The sequence below is a fragment of the Myxine glutinosa genome, chromosome 5, assembly GCF_964187855.1.
Source record: "Myxine glutinosa chromosome 5, kmMyxGlut1.1, whole genome shotgun sequence".
Lineage (NCBI taxonomy): Eukaryota > Metazoa > Chordata > Myxini > Myxiniformes > Myxinidae > Myxine > Myxine glutinosa.
The window spans coordinates 23,783,040-23,803,168 of record NC_136265.1 but is presented as its reverse complement, the minus strand read 5'-3'; the positions used below and the strand labels follow the sequence as shown (position 1 = coordinate 23,803,168).

At 49.2% G+C, this 20,129-nt stretch overlaps 1 protein-coding gene across 1 annotated transcript; it reads right to left on the bottom strand.

Moving 5' to 3' along the window:
* Positions 1–11,319: 11,319 nt before the first annotated feature.
* On the bottom strand, positions 11,320–18,215 carry COQ7 (coenzyme Q7, hydroxylase). Its single transcript, XM_068117609.2, has 5 exons — positions 17,858–18,215; positions 15,434–15,548; positions 15,192–15,331; positions 14,334–14,402; positions 11,320–13,978 (listed from the first exon to the last, which is right to left on the bottom strand). The coding sequence occupies exons 1-5, from the start codon at positions 18,137–18,139 to the stop codon at positions 13,901–13,903; spliced, it is 684 nt and encodes a 227-aa protein (XP_067973710.2). The 5' UTR covers positions 18,140–18,215; the 3' UTR covers positions 11,320–13,900.
* Positions 18,216–20,129: the final 1,914 nt, after the last annotated feature.

The following is a 20,129-nucleotide window of genomic DNA, read 5'->3' as shown; positions in this document are numbered from 1 at the left end:
TCACTGAGATCGAACGGGCCGACTGCCTCCTGGACCTTCCCGAACTCGGCGACACACGACCACCGTGCGGATGGATTATATGCTGTCATTGCTGGGTGACCAAGCCCCGGATTTTTTATTCCGGGCGCTTTTCCTACGCCAGCTACCCGCACAGGTACGCCTCGCGCTGGCCGGTTCCAAAATAAAGGAACCCCGCGCCCTGGCCGTAGAGGCCGACAAGTTCTTCGCGGCTTGCGACACGCGGTCGGGTTACGGTGCGGCCGTCATGGATCCCGAGGCTGATGCTGCTGCGTCCCTCGTGGCCGCTGCCGCACCCCGCCCACCACCACCGCCGCCGAGAAAACCGCGGCCGCCGAAGCCCCCGCCGCCGCAAGCCTGGTGCTCTTACCACGCCAGGTTCGGCCACAAGGCTAGGAAGTGTTGCCCGCCGTGCTCGTTTAACAAGTCGGGAAACGACCTGGCCGGCGCTCGGTAGCGGCCCTGAGCGTCGGCCATTCCGGCAGCCTCCTATTCATCACGGACACCTTGTCCGGGCGCCGTTTCCTCTGCGATGCAGGAGCGCAGGTAAGCGTCATCCCAGCCTACACGTCCGACAAGCGAACTGCGGGCCGGGGCCCCGCGTTGCTTGCCGCCAATGGTACACCCATCCGCATGTTCGGGAAGCGCTGCCTCTCCCTGCGGTTCGGCGGGCAACGCTTTCAATGGTCGTTCGTGACCGCCAGCGTGCCGATGGCATTGCTCGGTGCGGACTTCCTATGTGTGAATGGGTTGTTGGTCGACGTAAAGCACAAACGGCTCATTCAGGCCGAAACCTTTAGCTCACTTGCTTGTTCGCTGAGCAGCTCGTTGAGCGGCTCACTGAGCGGCTCACCGAGCGGCTTGCCAAGCGGCTTGCTGGAGGGTTCTGTCCCGGGGAGTTTAGTTTGCACGCTTCTGGCAGCGGACGACTTTACCCGCCTCCTCGCTAGTTTCCCGGCCCTCACGCGGCCCACCTTTTCAGCGGTGGCCGTTAAACACGGGGTGGAGCATCACATCCCCACGGTCGGGCCGCCGGTCTATGCCCGGGCACGCCGAATCGAGCCCACGAAGCTCGCCGTGGCGAAAGCGGAGTCCGCCTCGTTGGCCAACACGACCGTGTTTTCGAAGGTGGACCTCATCCGGGGCTACCATCAGGTCCCCGTCCAACCGGTCGACGTCCCGAAGACGGCTGTCATCACCCCTTTCGGCCTCTTCGAATTTCTGAGGATGCCCTTCGGGTTGAAGAATGCGGCTCAGGCGTTCCAGCGGCTTATGGATAGCGTCTTGCGCGACTTACCTTTCCTGTTCGTCTACCTGGACGACATCCTAGTCGCGAGCGCGTCCCGGGAAGACCACCTGCTCCACCTCCGCACGCTGTTCGAACGCCTGGGCCAGCATGGCCTAATCAACCCTGCCAAGTGCCGTTTCGGTGTCACCACCATCGACTTCTTGGGGCACCGCATCACCGAGCACGGGGCCGTCCCGTTACCGGCCAAGGTGGAGGTGGTCAGGGATTTCCCGCGGCCCCGCACGGTCAAGGGGCTCCAGGAGTTCCTGGGCATGGTGAACCTTTACCACCGCTTCGTGCCCCACGTCGCCCAGCTCCTCCGCCCCTTGCACGAGGCCCTCCGGGGCAAGCCGGGCAAAGGTGACATCGCATGGTCGGAGCCGATGGCCGCGGCGTTCGCAGGCGCAAAGCTGGCTCTGGCCGACGCCACCATGCTGGCGCACCCGGCGCCCGATGCACCGATCGCCCTCACCACCGACGCGTCGGATTACGTGGTGGGCGCAGTGCACGAGCAATGGGTGCGTGGTGCTTGGCAACCGCTGGCGTTTTTCAGCCGGCAGTTTCGCCCGCACGAACGCCGGTACAGCACCTTCGACCGTGAGTTGCTCGGACTCCACCTGGCGGTCCGACACTTCCGCCACCTGCTGGAGGGCCGCCCGTTCACGGCCTTCGTTGACCACAAGCCCCTTGTGTTCGCGATGGCCAAGGTCGCCGAGCCATGGTCGGCACGGCAGCAGCGCCACCTCTCTGCCGTGTCCGAGTACACGACGGACATCCGTCACGTGGCGGGTAAGGACAACCCGGTGGTGGATTGCCTTTCCCGGTCCGTCGTGCACGCGGTCCACCTCGGGGTCGACTATGCCCGGATGGCGGCGGCCCAGACCGCCGACCCCGGCGTCCAGGCCTTGCGGACCGCCGTCACGGGTCTCCGCGTCACCGAGGTGCCATTCGACGTCGCGGGCACGGCCCTCCTATGCGACGTCTCCCTCGGCCGGCCTCGCCCCATCGTGCCCGCTGGCTGGCAGCGCCCGGTGTTCGACGCCATCCACGGCCTGTCCCACCCTGGCGCGAGGGCATCCCAGAAACTCGTCGGGGCAAAGTTCGTCTGGCATGGCCTCCGGAAGGACGTCCGCAACTGGGCCAGGACGTGCCTCGCGTGCCAGCGTGCAAAGGTCCACCGCCACACTCAGGCACCGTTGGCCCCGTTCACGGTGCCCGAGCGGCGGTTCGACCACGTGCACGTCGACTTGGTGGGACCCTTTGCCCCCCTCGCGAGGGTTCACCCACCTCCTCACCATGGTCGACCGCACCACACGGTGGCCGGAGGCCGTCCCATTGGCGGCGACGTCTGCGGCTGAGGTGGCGCAAGCCTTTATCGCCACTTGGGTTGCCCGGTTCGGTGCCCCCTCGGACATCTCGTCCGACCACGGCCCCCAGTTCACCTCGGAGCTCTGGGCCGCGGTGGCGCAAGGGCTCGGGGTGAAACTACACCGCACCACGGCCTACCACCCCCAGGCCAATGGCCTGTGCGAGCGCTTTCATCGCTCCATGAAGGCCGCGCTCCGGGCCAGCCTCTGCGACGGAGGCTGGGTCGACAGACTCCCCTGGGTCCTGCTGGGCCTCAGGACGGTGCCCAAGGACGACCTGCGCGCATCCTCGGCGGAGCTCGTCTTCGAGCAACCACTACGGGTACCGGGTGAATTTATCCCCGACTCCACGGCTCCTTGGTCCGCGGCACAACAGCGCTCCGCCCTTCAGGAGACCGCCCGGAGGTTCGCCCCGGTGCCAACGGCACACCACGGTTGCCCGCCTTCCCACGTCGCCCCGGAGCTTCGCACGGCAAAGTACGTGTTCATCCGGCACAACGCCCACCGGGCACTGCTACGGCCCCCGTACGACGGGCCCTTCCGCGTGTTGCAGACCGGGGACAAATTTTTCACGGTCGACATCGGCGGTGCCCTGGATCGCATTTCCGTGGACCGCCTCAAGCCGGCCCACCTCGATCTGGACCACCCCCCGCCAGCGGCTCTGTCTCCGCGTCGAGGCCGCCCCCCGGCGGTCAGACCCCCGGCACCCCCGCCAGCAGCTCTTCCTCCGCGTCGAGGCCACCCCCCGGCGGTCGGGCCCCCGGCACCTCCCAGCCCCGCCACCCCCCAGACCGGCACCCATCGCCAGGGGGAGTTTCGGCCGGGTCATCCGACTTCCCCGCAAACTCACCCTTCAGATGCGCGGGAATTCTGGGGGGGGCGCGTGTGGCGGACACAAGCAAGAGGACACGAATGCAACGCACCAGCAGGTGGCGCGAACGTCCAGGCGGGGAACTGGAAGGCATGCCCCGCCTATCGACCGATCGGCCACGCCCGGGGACTAGGCGTGGCCCTGGCACATATATGCTGGCTCCAAGCTCGAGCCCGCCCAGTGCTGCAGTTTGAGCTTTCTTAATAAAGACTCTGTTGGTTATCAAACGCGTTGTGGCCTACCTCTTTGGCAAGCAAGTTGTGTGCGTAGCACCACACTTCAGTAGTAAGGTGAGGGCTCTTTGACTCAGAGAGTAGTTAATGTATGGAATAGTCTCCCTGGAAAGGTTGTGGCAGCAGAAACAGGTGGTTTTAACATCGAGGTAGGCAACCTGATGTGGTGGTGGTGGTGTTTGGGGGAAAGGGAGTACTTGTACATTGGCACAATTACACAGCCTTGATAGGCCAAATGGCCTCCTCTTGTGTTGAAGTTCTTTGCAAGTTTTTAATCAAAGAAGGAAATTATTTAACTTCACAAGTATTGAGAAGATGAAGGATAAAAAATAAGTGAAGCCGAAGGATGTGATGTAATTTTTACATGTGTCATGCAAAAAAACAGGCAGAAGAAGAAGAAGGCATTAGAAGAGGATGAAGAAGCAAAAGGCAGAAGAAAAAGAAGAAGGGAGAATAAAAAAAAGGAATGCAGAATAATAATAAGATCCAGAAGGGAGCAGAAGAAGAGGAGGAAAAAGGGGAGGAAGAAGAAGTGGAGAAGAGGAGGAGGAAGAAGAGGCAGAAGAACAAGACAAAATAAAATGGCAGAAGAAGGCAGAAGAAGAGATTTAAAAAGAAATATTAAAGAAGAATAAGAGGATTACAGGGGACTTTGAAGGAGGCCGATTCAGCGGCGGACAATGATGGAAGAACAGATTGAGCGATGATTTTAAAGAAAAATTGCACGTCAGACCTGAGGCCTAACAATCACGACACGATAAAGTAGGCACGGTAATGGATCCAAAACAAACAACATTGAACTCCACAGGGTACTGAATCACCAATGGTAAACACGGGATGGACACACACACACACACACACACACACACACACACACACACACACACACACACACACACACACACACACCTCTCGGTTTTTCATTTCTGTTCCTCACAATTCTGGCACACGCACACACACGCACACACACACACACACACACACACACACACAAAAACACACTCAAACAAACACACACACACTCAAACAAACACACACACACACAAACAAACACCCAACACACCCACACCCAACACACACACACCCACACCCAACACACCACACACACACACACACACACACACACACACACACACACACACACACACACACACCCCCAACACACACAAACACACACACACACCCATCACACACGCCCGGTGTGAAACGTTGTTAATGTTGGCTAAGTTTTCACGAAGTAGACAATCTTTTCATTGAACACCGTGCTTCGTCGTGCTTTCAGTGCTTTTGTTCATTCCCTTTGGCATTGGTGATAAAACATTGCATTGCCACACCTTTTAACATCTGTCATATTACAACGGATAATGTGCTTCCGCCGTGGGTGCAACGCACACTTCGGAGTCACACTTGTGTCCTGAAAGGTCACAAACGTCACGAACCAAACACACGGACCAGCCTCGCACCGTCGCTTCACCAATGACAAGCAAACGGCCAGCTGCCGTTGCCGGAAGTGCACACCGGAAGCATCTCGCAAGGTTTCAACCCCCAACAAATTTTCATTTAAAAACATTGGAGCACAACGAACATTTTCTTTTAATAAATGCACACCAAGCCATTCGTCCAATCTGAGGTGTGTTCCATTACCAATAAGCTTGTAGAGCATGTGGCTAAACCCTCCAACGAAACCGTTGCTAAGCAACTGCTGGCTTGCCAAGAGCGCTCTACAAGCTGCTTGGTGTTGGGACACACACCTGAAGTGGGCGGAGCACAAACGCGTGGCCATTTGGCGTTTTACAGAGAAAGCGGCCGCCATATTACAACTCGAAGGAGTTGCCAGATGACGCTATCTAGGGCAGGCGGCCGCCATATTACAACTCCAAGGAGTTGCCAGAGGACGCTATCTAGGGCAGGCGGCCGCCATATTACAACTCCAAGGAGATGCCAGATGACGCTATCTAGGGCAGGCGGCCGCCATATTACAACTCCAAGGAGATGCCAGATGACGCTATTTAAGGGCAGGCGGCCGCCATATTACAACTCCAAGGAGTTGCCAGAGGACGCTATCTAGGGCAGGCGGCCGCCATATTACAACTCCAAGGAGATGCCAGATGACGCTATCTCGGGCAGGCGGCCGCCATATTACAACTCCAAGGAGTTGCCAGAGGACGCTATCTAGGGCAGGCGGCCGCCATATTACAACTCCAAGGAGTTGCCAGAGGACGCTATCTCGGGCAGGCGGCCGCCATATTACAACTCCAACGAGTCGTCAAAGGACACCATTTGAATAAATTATTTAGGCCTGGAAATGGCACCAAAGGGAAATCAGAAACAGTCCTGGCCTTGTACTCTCTCCATGAGTGTCATTAACAAGTCATTCAGTTTTTAACCAGCAATCCACCAGTAACAAGTTAAGTATGAGACAAACCATGAATTTCCTGAAACTTTTAGAATGTTTCATGCAGATTAACTTGGACTCAAGCAGCAGAACTCCATTCTGACGTCGGTCCCCACACCCCCTTTGCCGTTGAAGAACATTGAAGTGGATGCACATCATCAGAGATTACGCTAGTATGTACTCTATATGTAGGGATGGCGCGGAAAAAAATGTCGCTCCCATCTGCTACATGCAAAACTAAAGTTGGATTATCTTCTTTAAAAACTTACGTAGGCTACACATGAGAGCCTACCTGGTCTGTTCAGCTGATTGTCGAGGTAGGGATCACTTTTCAGTTCTCCAGACCAAGGCAAAAGCAAAATAAAGCAAAAAAACGGGATCTGTCAAACCCGGAATTCATCTTCTTGTTCATAATAATAATAATAATCTTCTTCTTCAGACGGCATATTTCCGAGCTGCCTCTATCAATAGTAATGATTCTGCTACCATTTGATAGAGTTTCACTTCCTGCAACATCCTTTGGTATTATAATTCTCGTAGCTTGAAAGGATTCCTCAAAAAGTATGGAAAACGACATTCCAATGTAAAAGAATGGGACTGGGGAAGGCGTGGCTATGACTGTCAATCAGTTTGATCGGGGCGGAGCCGCTAAACACATTCACCTCAGTGTTGGCGTTTTGCGTGATGTTACGTGGCATCAAATAATATCAGCAGAAATATCATGTCTCGGGAAATGCCTTGTTTTTCATTGTTGCATTTATGAAAATAAAATAATAGCGAGCTACCAGTGCAATACGCCGCACATGGGACACGTGATCACAATCCCTCCAGTCACGGGTAAAGGTAAAAGCAAACCACGTGATCAATAAACCTTCTCGAGTCACGGTTTCTCGGCGCCAGATTCGTTACGTCAGCGCATCACTGATGGTGTCGCATAAACAGCCTGAACAAGGAATCCACGGGAATTGAATCTACTATAAGGTGTGTGTGTGTCATACTTTTTCACGTCTATTAATTAATTACGTACTATTCAAATGTGCCTTTTAACCCTTTGGAGTTCAGACTGCTGAGACCCCTTAGACCAGTGGTTCTTAACCTTTTTAAAGGCGCCAAACCCGAACGAAACCCACCGAACACTCGCGGAACCCCTCAAATTTGAACAAAAAATTAAGAAGAATTGCATCTTAATGCGTTTTCTGTTCTTCCTTTCGGGAGGCGATCTGGGAAATGCGTGGTTTTGTTTTGGCAAGGGCCACCCTCAAATCATTTTCGCATGCAAGCCTGCTCCTTTTCTTTGTTTTAATGTCCACCAGTTTCGAAAACGCATGCTCGCAGAGATACATTGTAACGAACGGCGTGAGGATCTCAAGGGCAATTTTAGCGATGTGAGGATACCCTTTCCATTTGGCGGCACCAAAACGTTGAGAGCGTTGTTGTGCCAAAGAGTTGTTGTCGAGTCTGGCTCTGCTGAAGTTCGATGAGGTCGTCGAGGTATTGGTCGTTGACGAAAGTTGCAACGTCGAAAGTAAACGGCTGCCGCACCCATGCTGGGTATTGCTCTTGGTCGGGGAAGTAGCCGTCGAATGACTTTCCCAGCTCATCCAAGTGCATGGCAATCACTTGCTTCAGCTCCCCCGGTACAGCAGTGCCTCCAACTTCAGACTCATCTTCGATCCCGCTCACGCACTCGTCCAGTAGCGAAAAGTTCGTGAAGTTGTCGTTCTCTGTTCGCCGCCTCCACAACGGTAACTTCTTTCGGAAAGCACTCAGCTTTTCTTCAGATTCAATGACATTCACTCCACCGCCCTGCATCTGGAAATTGAGATGATCGAGTGCGTCAAAGATGTCAGCCAAGTACGCCAAGGCGAGGATGAACTCTGACTCTTGGAAGTGCGTTGCATGGCAATGCTGGTGTTCTCGCAAAAACAGGACTAATTCTACACGCAAGGCAAAAACACGGCTCACTACCTTCCCTCGTGATAACCATCAAACGTTAGAGTGGTAGAGAAGGAATTCGAATTCAGAGCCAATTTCATTGCACAGTTCTTTGAAGATGCGATGATTCAGAGCACGGCTTCGCACGTAATTCAGTTTCAACGACGATTTTCAGAACATTGGCCAGTTTTGGACGCAGGGTTTTTGATACCAGCGCGTGTCTGTGCAGGACGCAGTGCGTGACGATGATGGGTGGTGCATCGGCCTTCACCAGCGCTCCAAAACCGGAGTTGCATCCCAGCATGGCTGGAACTCCGTCCGAGCAAACTGCAGACACCATGTTCCACGAGAGGCCGTTGCTTCTGAAGAAGTCGTCCACAAGCTTCTTCATGTCAGCTGCCTTCGTCGTTGTTGTGAGAGGCTTGCAGAACAGAAAGTCTTCCTTGATCTTGTCTCCTTTGACATAACACACAAATAAGATGAGCTGGCTCAAATTTGAAACGTCGGTGGTCTCGTCGAGTTGAAGGCTGAATTTCGTCGGGCTCGCGACTAAATCTGCAACTACCTGGGCGAGGATGTCGTCGCTCATGTCGTCGATTCTGCATCTGATGGTGTCATTTGAGAGTGGAACGAGAGACAACTTGTTTTCAGCAGCTTTTCCCAGCATGATGTTGGCCATCTTCAACGCGGCCAGTTTGATGAGTGTCTCGCCAACGGTGTGCGGTTTGCCCTGCATTGGGATCAAGTACGCAACTTCATACGACACTGTGAGGATCGGTTTGTCAATTGGAACGAAACCGAGAGTGGGCAAGATAGCACTTGCGTCGAATCGGACTCTCTTCAATTTGAATTCATCCAGCGTTGTGTCTTTGTACTGCCCCTCGCCGTGCAGTTTTTTTAAGTGTTCCCATAGTTTTGCTGGTGCTAGGCTGGAGTTGCTCAACTTGACATTGCAAAGCATGCATTGAGGACGTTGACTTCCGTCCCGTTCCGTCAAACATGTGAACCCGTACCGCACGTAGTCCTCCGACCACTTCCTTTTTTTGCTCAACATACTGCAAAAAAAAAAAAAAAAAAAAGGAACAAACTGATCTTAATTGAGTTCGGGCAAATAATTATATGACAAAAATTAAAAAAGGAACATGCTTAAATATAATCAGTACCCCTCTGAAAACTGAGAAATTTTAACGAAGAAAACATAACTTGTAGTTACGATGACGGGATTTATTATCTACTCAACTCTATGTCACCTCAAATCCCATTATAATATTACATAGAAAACTGCGAATTGTTAGTTTTGAATTGCGACCAAAGGAGTTATATCACTTCCACCTAATTTTCTGAGTAATTCAATCATATTTTATAATCACCATCCACTTTTGACTTTAATATAACTCTGAACCCGCCCTGCATACCCACAAACATTTCCAACTTACTTTTCAATTAATCAGTAACTCCAAAGTAAGGCGCGACCAATGACGCACGGCACATGGCAAGCTAATCGAGGCAATTCACTGTAATTTCCGAACACCTGCAAAGTCCAAAATCCAGTAAGTAAGTATGCAAGTAAGCACCATCAACAGAATAATTAGCAAGTAGCTCATTAATTCAACTTACTACAGTCAGTGTGAAACAACTTATCTTAAACACAGACCAGAGAAACCATGAATGGGATGGGAATACAATTACAAATAACATTTCCATTCGTTCGTAACATACATAGCAAAATAATAATAATATTAATAATAAGCATAATTACACATACGAGTAGATTCAAAATTGATACAAAACTAAAAAAACAAAAAAACAAATTACAATGCGTTTCGGAGGACCTCCGCAGAACCCCTGGAGACTGGCTCACTGAACCCCTGGGGTTCGGTCGAACCCAGGTTAAGAACCACTGCCTTAGACCTTGGAAGACCTTTTAACACTTGACCCAAAAGACCCCCAAGGATCCAAAAGACACAGATGAACCAAAAGTCCCCGAGGACCCAAATCACCCAAAAGGACCCAAAAGTCCTTGATGACCGAATAGACCCACATGACCCAAAAGTCCCCAAGGACCCAAAAGACCCTTGAGGACCCAAAACACCCAGATGACCAAAAAGTCCCGATGAACCAAAAGTCCCCGAGTACCCAAAAAACCCAGATGACCCAAAAGTCCCCGAGGACCAAAAAGACCCAGATGACACTGATGACTTAAAAGTTCCCGAACACCCAAAAGTCCCCAAAGACCCAAAGGTCCCCGAAGATCCAAAAGCCCCCAATTAAAATTTGGTCCAATGGACCCTTGTTTATTAAATATTTGAACTGACATTTAGTGTTCCTTTCATCTTTGTTTTGGCATACTGCATCGCCTGGAGTGGTCAATGGTCAATTAATTGATATTTAAATATAAAGATCCTAGTTTCCTTATGTCTATGCTCTATTAGTATTACCTATGGCTACCGGGGTTGGGGATTTGGGAGAGGGTAGAGGGAGCAGGGGGTGGAGGGGGAACAATTACGTTATTTTGAAAAAAATAACAAAATTATGCCAGACACCCTCAGTACGCCACTGGTGAGCATGTCAAAAAGTTTGTGCTACAACATTTGTAAATCAGTAGTAGAACATCATCTACTCAAATATGATAATAATTATTCGGACGGTGTGTATTTCTGAGCTGGGCCTCTCTCAATGGCAATGACTGGAGTTTCACTTGGTGCAGAATCCTTTGTTACAATTTGTTTCTCCAGTTAAATATTTACAGATACTCGCTGAGAGCGTATTCTCTCTAACTCAACCGACGCCATCATAGTTTGACAAGGCCACGCCCTTCCCCACGCTTACTCTATCAACCCTGAACCTTGCTATGCGCATGCGCAGATAAGAAAGCGTGTCATGTGTAGAGTGTGTTTGACTAATGTCTTTCTGATGATATATAGTGATGCATTTTTGTCTGGCGAGAATCTACTCAAGTATTACCGAGGTCTTCTGATTTCTCAGAACCAGGATTTGGACACCACAGATAAATACTTATATCTTGTCTTGATAAAGTTCTTCATTGAAGTTAATTTTACAAAACTATTATTATCAGAGAGTGCATTGGCACTGTCGACTCTACGTACTAACGTCGGGATGACGCGGATAAAAAATGTCGGCCCCACCCACTGATACAAATCAAAGGTTGGAGTATCTTTTCGTACTCTCATCGTAGTTTATCGAGGACAGTTGCATTTCGAGTGTATAAGTTTTATTGACACTTCAAGTGAACAAAACAGAAAAACCCACGAGTGTCTTTCACGTGTCCAGCCGTGCATAAATTCCTTCGAGAGTCTCCACCCCTCCGCTCTGTCCCCCCCCTCCCCTACGCTATTGGTTAGAGGGAAACCACACCAGTTATTTTGGGAATTTCTAAGTGCAGGTCCTTGTGTGGCCTGAGGCTGGATAAAGACATTACTCTTTGAGAAACGAGCAATAAGACAGAGCTGCAAGATACAGTCAGGGTTACGTAAGACAATATAGGAACATGTGCAGTGTTTGACTTTGCTGACTAAGATATCTTGGCACTTTTGCTCCAAGATTGGGTATCCTCTAAGTAGCATATACCAGTGCGTTATTCCACATTGTAAAAAATTACAGAAACAAGTGAATAAAATAATTTATGCTAAATTAAAAAGGCAATGTCGGGATGACAAACTACAGTCTAAAAAAGGTCCTAAACAAGATAGGGATGATGTTGGTTTCGACTTTAGAGAGTAGCTAACAGTATTGCCATCACATAACAATCCCTACATCACTGCCTCCAGACTATTGTCCAGGGCTAGGCCTAGCTAATAGTATTGGAAGCTCCGATATTTCATTTCTGCAAAAGTATAAGAAGCTCCAATATAATTTCAGGGACTTCTTGCAGCTTCAGTTATCTTTCCTACTTTTCTTTTTTATCAACTTAGAGTAACCAATCACAAATGGAAATAATTATAGAATGTTGTTATTAGAGATGTTCATGCAGTTTGTAAGAATTTGATGATCATGTACTGATATTATAACATTGTACTCAGGCTGCTAATTTGTACAGTCTCAGTATGTGGCCACACTACAGGAGTAATCAAGTACTGTGGTAACCAGTGGAGTGTTTGTAGAAGCTTGAAGCAATAACTGATGAAGTGTAAATGAGGCAGTGATGTCGGGATTGTTATGTGACGGCAATACTGTTAGCTACTCTAAACCAACATCATCCCTATCCTGTTTAGGACCTTTTTTACACTGTAGTCTGTCATCCCTACATTGCCTTTTTAATTTAGCATAATTTTTTTATTCACTTGTTGGATTAGTTATTCAAGTGATGATAATACAAACAACAAATTGGTCTACATATGAAATATGTAGTAACACAATCACTTAAATGTAAGTAACACAATGATTAAAGCGATTGATGAAGAGATGTGACACCTGAAGTTGCTGAATCACAATATTTCCGTCTTTGTAAAAGTGATGGTGGCGACAAGTGTTGTTGATGACATCAGCAGTGTGGAAGAAGAAGAAGAAGCATCACCAACCTTGCCCTCCCTTCTCAGTGCAACTTGTTTCAGAACTCACCAGGAAACTTACAAGTTACATTGTGCATCCCCCATCCGTTCCCACCACCACTCTAACCACAACTATCATTTTACACAATACAGTATCTCCAAAGCGGTTGAACGTTTTGCAAGTTACACCAACAACTTTATTTCCATTCAAAAGTTCAAAAATGCTGCTGTATCCAAATGAGACATGATTAGCATGTGTAAAGAAATATCCCTTACCACCCCCTCTTAACTTCTCACCCCTGGCTTCCAACTACCATTACTACACTACCATCAGTGTGAGTTGGATTCCAGACCAGACGAGAAAACTGTCGGACTGGTGCTTCACCCCTCAGATGGGCGTTAGGCAAATTGTCCCGACTACTCGCATCAGTTGGTGGACGTTAACGATCCCACGCCGTCTTTCACAAAGAGTGGGCGAATTGTCGCCGGCACCCTGAACAAATTGCAAATTCCTGCCCAAATCACCTTCAGTCGGACGTAAGCCTCACCAGCCGAGTCGTGAAAGCCATTTTGGGACGACCATGTTTCCCCACTAGAAGATGGGAATAACTGGAGTCATTAATAGTAATAGTAGTAGTCATAGAAGAGGAGAACCACTGCTGCCAAATACCATTTCTGCTGCCAACATTTACATTCAAGTCGTTGATTTGTGATAACAAAAAAGGAGTAATCCACACGTGATTAAACTTCAAATCTGGGTAAAATAAATAAATAAAACACATAGGGTCGGGGGGGTAACAAGACACAGACCACCCTGTACAGTCTTAACACGCTTCACGACTTTCAAAGTTCGTGTTGTTAGTAGTGTCGCACCGCCGCCACCTTTACCTCTTAATCTCTATAATTCAAATAACGCTTCCTCCCCAAATCACAGCAATTCACTGAACTCCGACTTGACATCTTTTCGATTTAATTGTTTTTTTTAAGGTCAGGATCTCCAACTGCTTAGAATCGGTGTCGAATTGGGAAAACCTCTTTTCGGCCAAGAGAGACTGGAACAAACGAGAGGTTTCTCTTTTTGACTCAGATCAACAACGCAAGGGTCTTCGCTTTCCTGAAATAAAAAAAATAAAAAAGGTTCCGGCTCAACATCAAGTAACACAAGTCACCACCGTCCCGCCAAAAACTAGATGAACAGAAAGAAAAAAAAGAAAAGTGTCGAAGCAACCACTCCGGGCATCGCCCAAGGTGTACTCTTCAGATGAAAGGCACAGCTGGACGGAGCTCAAATGTGCTCAGACAAGCAGATGGCCGCCTTGCAGCCGAGTTGGATTGCCGTTTTGAGCACAGTATAGCCCGGAGCCTGCAAGATACAAGTCAAGGAAGGTTCGTACTTGTCTCATGGTTCAAGGACAGCAGAGACTCACAGTCAATCACATCTAAGTGTTTTGGTGTTTTTACTAGTTTTGTAATTTGGCATCTCTTCATCAAAGAAACACAAGGATTGATTCTCTTGACAACTACCTTACGATCATCAATTTTCAGAAACGTTTTAAAACTGCTAATGGTCAACTACGCAAGAAAATCGGGAGGATGGTCCAGCAGGTGGTAAGCGGCGAGGGTCGAGGGTGATGGCTCAGATGAAGGACTTTCCTCCCGAGATTTGCACAGCTAACATGCAAGGAAGCCGCTAAGATGTGTGAGGCGGATGTACATACCTGCTCCGCATCGTGTTCCAACCCAGTGTCAAGGTGCTCCATCTCATCATCACGAAACTTCTTCAACACCTAGAGGACCAATAGGGAAAAAAACAAAACAGTCGCACACCATGGCGGATGGCTCGAAAGTCGCACACCATGGCGGATGGCATCACTGTCGCATGCCATGGCAGCCTGCACGACCATCGCGTGCCACGGCAGCTGGCACAACCGTCGCGCACCACGGCAGCTGATACGACCGTCACGCACCACGGCGGCTGGCACGACCATCACGCACCACCGTGGCTGGCCCGACCGTTGCTTGCCACCACAGCTTGCTCAACCGTCGTGTGGCACTACGGCTGGCCCAAACAACTTGTGCCACCATGGCTGGCCCAAACAACGTGCGCCACCATGCCTGGCACAAACAACGTGCACCACCACAGCTGGCACGACTGCCACGCGCCACCATAGGGCACGACAATTGCGCGACACCTCAGCTGGCTTGAAAGTAGCACACCATGGCGGATGGCATGACCGTCACGTGCCACGGCAACCTGCACGACCGTCGCGTGCCACTGCAGCTGGCACGACCGTCGCACGCCACTGCAGCTGGCACGACCGTCGCACGCCACTGCAGCTGGCACGACCGTCGCACGCCACGGCGGCTGGCACAACTGCTGTGCACCACAGACCTTCACATGTATAACCTTTGACAACCTTCAGTTGATAAAAGCTCTCATTCGCACTATCTGCCACCATATCTCGACAGTATCCATGATAAAGTCAGGCATTGCTCAATAAATTACTGACAAAAATGGTGTTAAAATTCCAACTAGAAACCTAGGAACCAATGGACAACGATAGAGTTTGACATGCCTGGAGAAGCTCCGTGTACTGCTCTGGGTTTCGCTCCATCAGAGTCCGAATCTGATTATTGTAGTGCTCAGAGATGGTCTCCTCCACTGCCACCGTACAAGCCATTGCTCCCTCCTTGCCCAGCAGTGCCGTGCCTGCCCCTACAGAACCATACATTGCAATCTCATTCCTACAAGTAATCCAATTAGTGTCCATTAGACAGATCCGAAGGTTCGAGATGCAAATGGATCTTGCACACTCACCGATGAGAAAACCCGCGACGTTCCAGATTGGGAGTAAAGCTGTGGGCCGTACGCGGTGCCTGATCATCAGCTCTTCGAACTTCTGCAGATGCTCCTTCTCCTCGTCCCACATTTTCTGCATGGGCAAGACCAAAGTGTTTCAACATATTCGAGGTCTATGCATCAACCTCATCGTAACCTTCCTGCTTATTCTAATATCCACATCCTTTTGTTACCTCCGCCACCAAAGGTGGACGGAGGATATGATTTCACCCGTCTGTCGGGTTGTCTGTCTGTGAGCAGAATACATAAAAATGTCATGGACAGATACTTGATGGACAGGTTGGGTGTGTGACAAGCATGATTCGACTTTGGTGAAGATTTTTTTTAAAGGTTAAAATTTTTTTAAGTGATTCTTCACCATTGTGAGATGGGGTCAAAAAGGACATACAGTACAGTCGGACCCCACTATTCGCAGGGGATATGTTCCTGGAAAATGCCGCGAACATTGAGGAAAAACCACGAATTGTGGGGCATTGTTTCAATGGAAAAGGGGGGATTGGTTCCCGAATCGCAAAAATCCATGAATTCAGCGGAACAAACCGCGAATGGCAAGGCGAAATGCGCAAATTGTGAGGCAAATCTTGTGAATGGCAACAATAATCCACGAATGTCGACGAAAGTCCCGGAAATGGCAGGGCAAAACCCGCGAATGTCGGTGATAATCCGCGAATGTTGAAGAAAATCCCGCAAATGGTGAGGCAAAACCCGCGAATGTCAGCGATAATCCGCGAATGTAGTTGAAAATCCACGAATGTCGTTGAAAATCCGCGAATGTCGATGAAAATCCACGAATGTCAGCGATAATCCGCGAATGTCGATGAAAATCCGCGAATGTCAGCGATAATCCGCAAATGGTGAGGCAAAACCTGCGAATGTCGATGAAAATCCTGCAAATGGCGAGGCAAAACCCACGAATGTCAGCGATAATACAACTAATTGCAATAATAGATACTGTGGAGTGTTTTCATTCTGTACAGTAACTCGCGGGGGTTGACGTGTTATGCAGCTGGTGGAATACCACGTAAAGCTGTTCGCAGTGTGAATGATGGGATATCCCGCGAAAGCCATGAAAACACGAAACACAAAGCCGCAAATGTAGAAGCAGGTCATACTCGAGGCTTGTAGAACATGTTTTTTTTGCGTATGTCCAGCTGCCTTGTGCATGGCTGGTGAAAGATAGGTTTTATAAATGTGTCAAACCAGCGGCTCGTGAAAATGTTTTTTTTGCACCCCTGAAAAACCGCGAATTCGCGGGACACGGCCGCAGATCGAAAAAAAAAGGGAATTTGTGGGACACTTTTCCGTGAATAGAGGAAACAGGATGCATTTTATCAACCGCGAATACGTGTAACCCGCGCATAGCAGAACCGTGAATAGCGGGATCCGACTGTATAATCACGATATTTTAAAAAAAGTTGTGGATTGATTCGGACAAACTTTGGTGTACGAGTTGGGTTTTGTTGTTTGGTATGCAGCATGTGGCTGCTGGTTGCATCATTTTTCTGGAAGCGCGTTTGTGCTGCTGATCCAGTGCCCCAATTAACAGTGAGCTCGTACTCAATTTTCCGACCTCGGAAGGATGAACCAGGTTGCATTTTATCAACCACGAATACGCGGAACCCGTGCATAGCGGAACCGCGAATAGCGGGGTCAGACTGTATATCACGATATTTCAAAAAGTTGTGGATGGATTCGGACAAAACTTGGTGTATGAGTTGGCGTGTTGTTGTTGTTTTGTATGCAGCCTGTGGCTGCTGGTTTGCATCATTTTTCTGGAAGCGCGTTTATGCCGCTGATTCAGTAACCCAATTAGCAGTGAGGTGGTCCTCATTTTGTGGATCTTGGTAGGATGACAGACCCCCTGGCGTTAATTCAACAATCTACCGGGATTTGAACTCAGGATCCTAGGATCCCAAGCCAGCACCCTAACCGTTAAGCCAACACCAAGCTGTCCGAATCCAGGTCCGGCCAATCAGTGGGATACAAAACATAAACTGTTCAGCCCGGCGGAGGTATGCGCTCTACCGAGTGCCGTTCCAGTTCATTCATTCATTCATTATCAAGCCAGGTGTTGGCTTGATGGTTAAGATGGCCGGCTTAAGATCTTCGGGTCCTGAGTGTGAGCCCCTCTCGTGCCGTCGAATTAACACCAGGTGGGTTGACTCGACCTGTCATCCTTCCGAGGTCCGCAAAATGAGGACTAGCTCACCGGTAACATAACAGGGGCACTGCATCAGGGGCACAGCGGCGCTTCCAGAAATGATGCAACCAGCAGTCACAGGCTTCTTAGGAAACAACAACATTAATTATCTCAGCATTACATTTAATACATGGCCACCTTCAGGTCCGATACGCATTAAACGTAAAGACTGACAGACGTGCCTGTATGATGGGGCCGACAGGTCCTCGTCCCAGGACGGCCGATTGTCCGGCATACAGGCGATCGGCTCCGAACTCCCCGGCGTGGTCGACCCGAATGATCCGGCACAGCAAGGCTCGGTCGACCCCGTCACCTCCTCGATGTCCTTCACCGCCACCATTTTCCCGCCTCTCCGACCTCTCAACGGACTCCCACACCGGGTCGATTATCGTCGCGTTGCTCTGGTAACGCCAGAGCGGTCTCACCCTCAAGACCGGGCGCCACGAACTCAAGCGGGACAACATCGCTTAGCCGCCCTCTAACACCTTGACACCCTTCTGTAGTAAGTGTAGTGCAGTGTAGTGACACAATTATGTTATTACTTGGAAAAAAAATGAACGATTTATTTGCGCCACCAACTCAAAACAGATATCTCGTTGCCTTTCGTGATATAAATAATAAATAAAAACATTTGGATTGTAAGTTTTTCACTTTCAGAGAAATTTTCTCAGGAATTTTTTTTTTCGTTTTATACAATTTACGCTTCTACAATAATCTTTTCGCACTCCAAATTCTCAACTATAATGAGGTATATCATTGAATAAAGAAAATACACACTTTTGTAACCGATAAAGGAGGAATAACAGCCGCGCTTGGAGTTTCACTTCAGTCATGAATGCTCTATTGTTAACTATAATGCCATGGCTGACATACACGGCTTAATATTTTGCTTATAAGGAAATACAAAGAGCTTCAACGGCGTTGAAGTCCGTAAAGGATCATGATGCCTGCGCTTAATTTTAAACGTTTTTCTTTCAATCGTCAGGGGCCAGTTAAGGCCACCTTATTCAAAAAAATTTCAGATATAAACACAAGATGACCAAGAAAAACCGGACACACCAGGGGTTGTCTTTTATTTGATCCAATATGGTTGCCAGACCAGTGACCGATGATGTCACTTTTATCAAAATATATATCCCACGAGTAGTTGATCAATTTGTTAAAGTTTTGCATTGATTGGTTAAGCAGTTTCAGAGGAGAAGATTTTCAAAGATTTTCACTTAGATCCAATATGGATCTCTTTCGGGTCCTGGGATCATCTCCTGACCCACATTTTTGGGGGGGGGAAATGGGCGCCATGTTGAATTTCGAGTTGGCTAATCCACTGGATTTAACGAGTATATGAATAAGAACATAACTGCCAAATGTCATGTTTGTATCACAATGTGAACAATTTACCCGAATAATGGGTGTTCGTCACCTAGCTTTAAACATTAATCTTCTTCATGGTTTTCTAAAGTCGAAATAACCCAATCTTGATCCTGTGAGATCGATTGGCTGTCGCCGTGCCGCAGGCATCTTAGAGAGAACTGTCTGGGGCTATACAACAAAAACAACAACTAGAACGGTACTCAGTAGAGAGCATATACCTACCTCCACCTGGTTGGCCATGTCACACAATGGTGAAGAATCATTTAAAAAAAATTCTACTAGCCGGATCCGGATCGGGATCTTCCAGATTTACTTAGGCAAATTGGACAGGAAATGGTCAGTATTGTACTTGAAACTTTTAAAGGAAGGTGATGCAAAACAGAAAGAGAAGGTGATGCATCCTTGCTGGGAGTTCGGCTTGTTGTGATTGGTACTACGTACTGCGTAGTGACGTCTGGGGGCGTGGCTTCAGTGGTTGATGGCGGCTCGTCATGATGGCCGTGTGCTCTGTGAGAGCTTGGTATCGTCTTTAATAAACCACTTGATTAAAGGAGATTCCTGAACTTACTACATGGCTTTGCCGCTCAACAGGAGCTGAAAATCGCCAAAATAAAACTGACACATAAAACATAAGATAAAGGGAGCGGGAGACAAGATGGGGGGAGAGAGGGAAGCACACAAGCCCAACAGCAGAGAGCAGGGACATCGGGAGATCTGTGGGAGGGAGAGGACTTGGGGACGGGAGGAATGGGAAGGGGAGGGGGGGGGGAGGGTGGGAGAGGTACACACAAATATGACAAATATCAAATATGATAAACATTAAATATAAATTTGTCAGGTGGACTGGCAGGATGGCCTAGACCCTAGAGGTACGCACACTCATCTCAAATCTATCCGATTCCTGAACCAGCTCTAAATTGTCATCCCAGTGTTTCACAGACAGGGTGATTCATCAAATTCCAAATTCCTTCCCTAACTAGTCCAACGTCAGGCCTGGCCTTCCGGGTCTTAAAAACTCGATCAGGCCAAGCTTCCCCCGACCGACCCCACAAGAAAAGGTGGGCTAATAATATCCGCCAAAAG

What these genes read in the sequence shown, in the direction of transcription:
- COQ7 (XM_068117609.2), bottom strand. Translation starts at nt 18,139, where the DNA reads ATGTTGTCCCGCTTGAGTTCGTGGCGCCCGGTCTTGAGGGTGAGACCG. An exon ending in AGTACACGGAGCTTCTCCAG is followed by an intron (nt 14,403 to 15,191) that starts GCATGTCAAACT and finishes TTGGTCCTCTAG; the next exon opens with GTGTTGAAGAAGTTTCGTGA. An exon ending in TGGAACACGATGCGGAGCAG is followed by an intron (nt 13,979 to 14,333) that starts GTATGTACATCC and finishes TGTATCTTGCAG; the next exon opens with GCTCCGGGCTATACTGTGCT.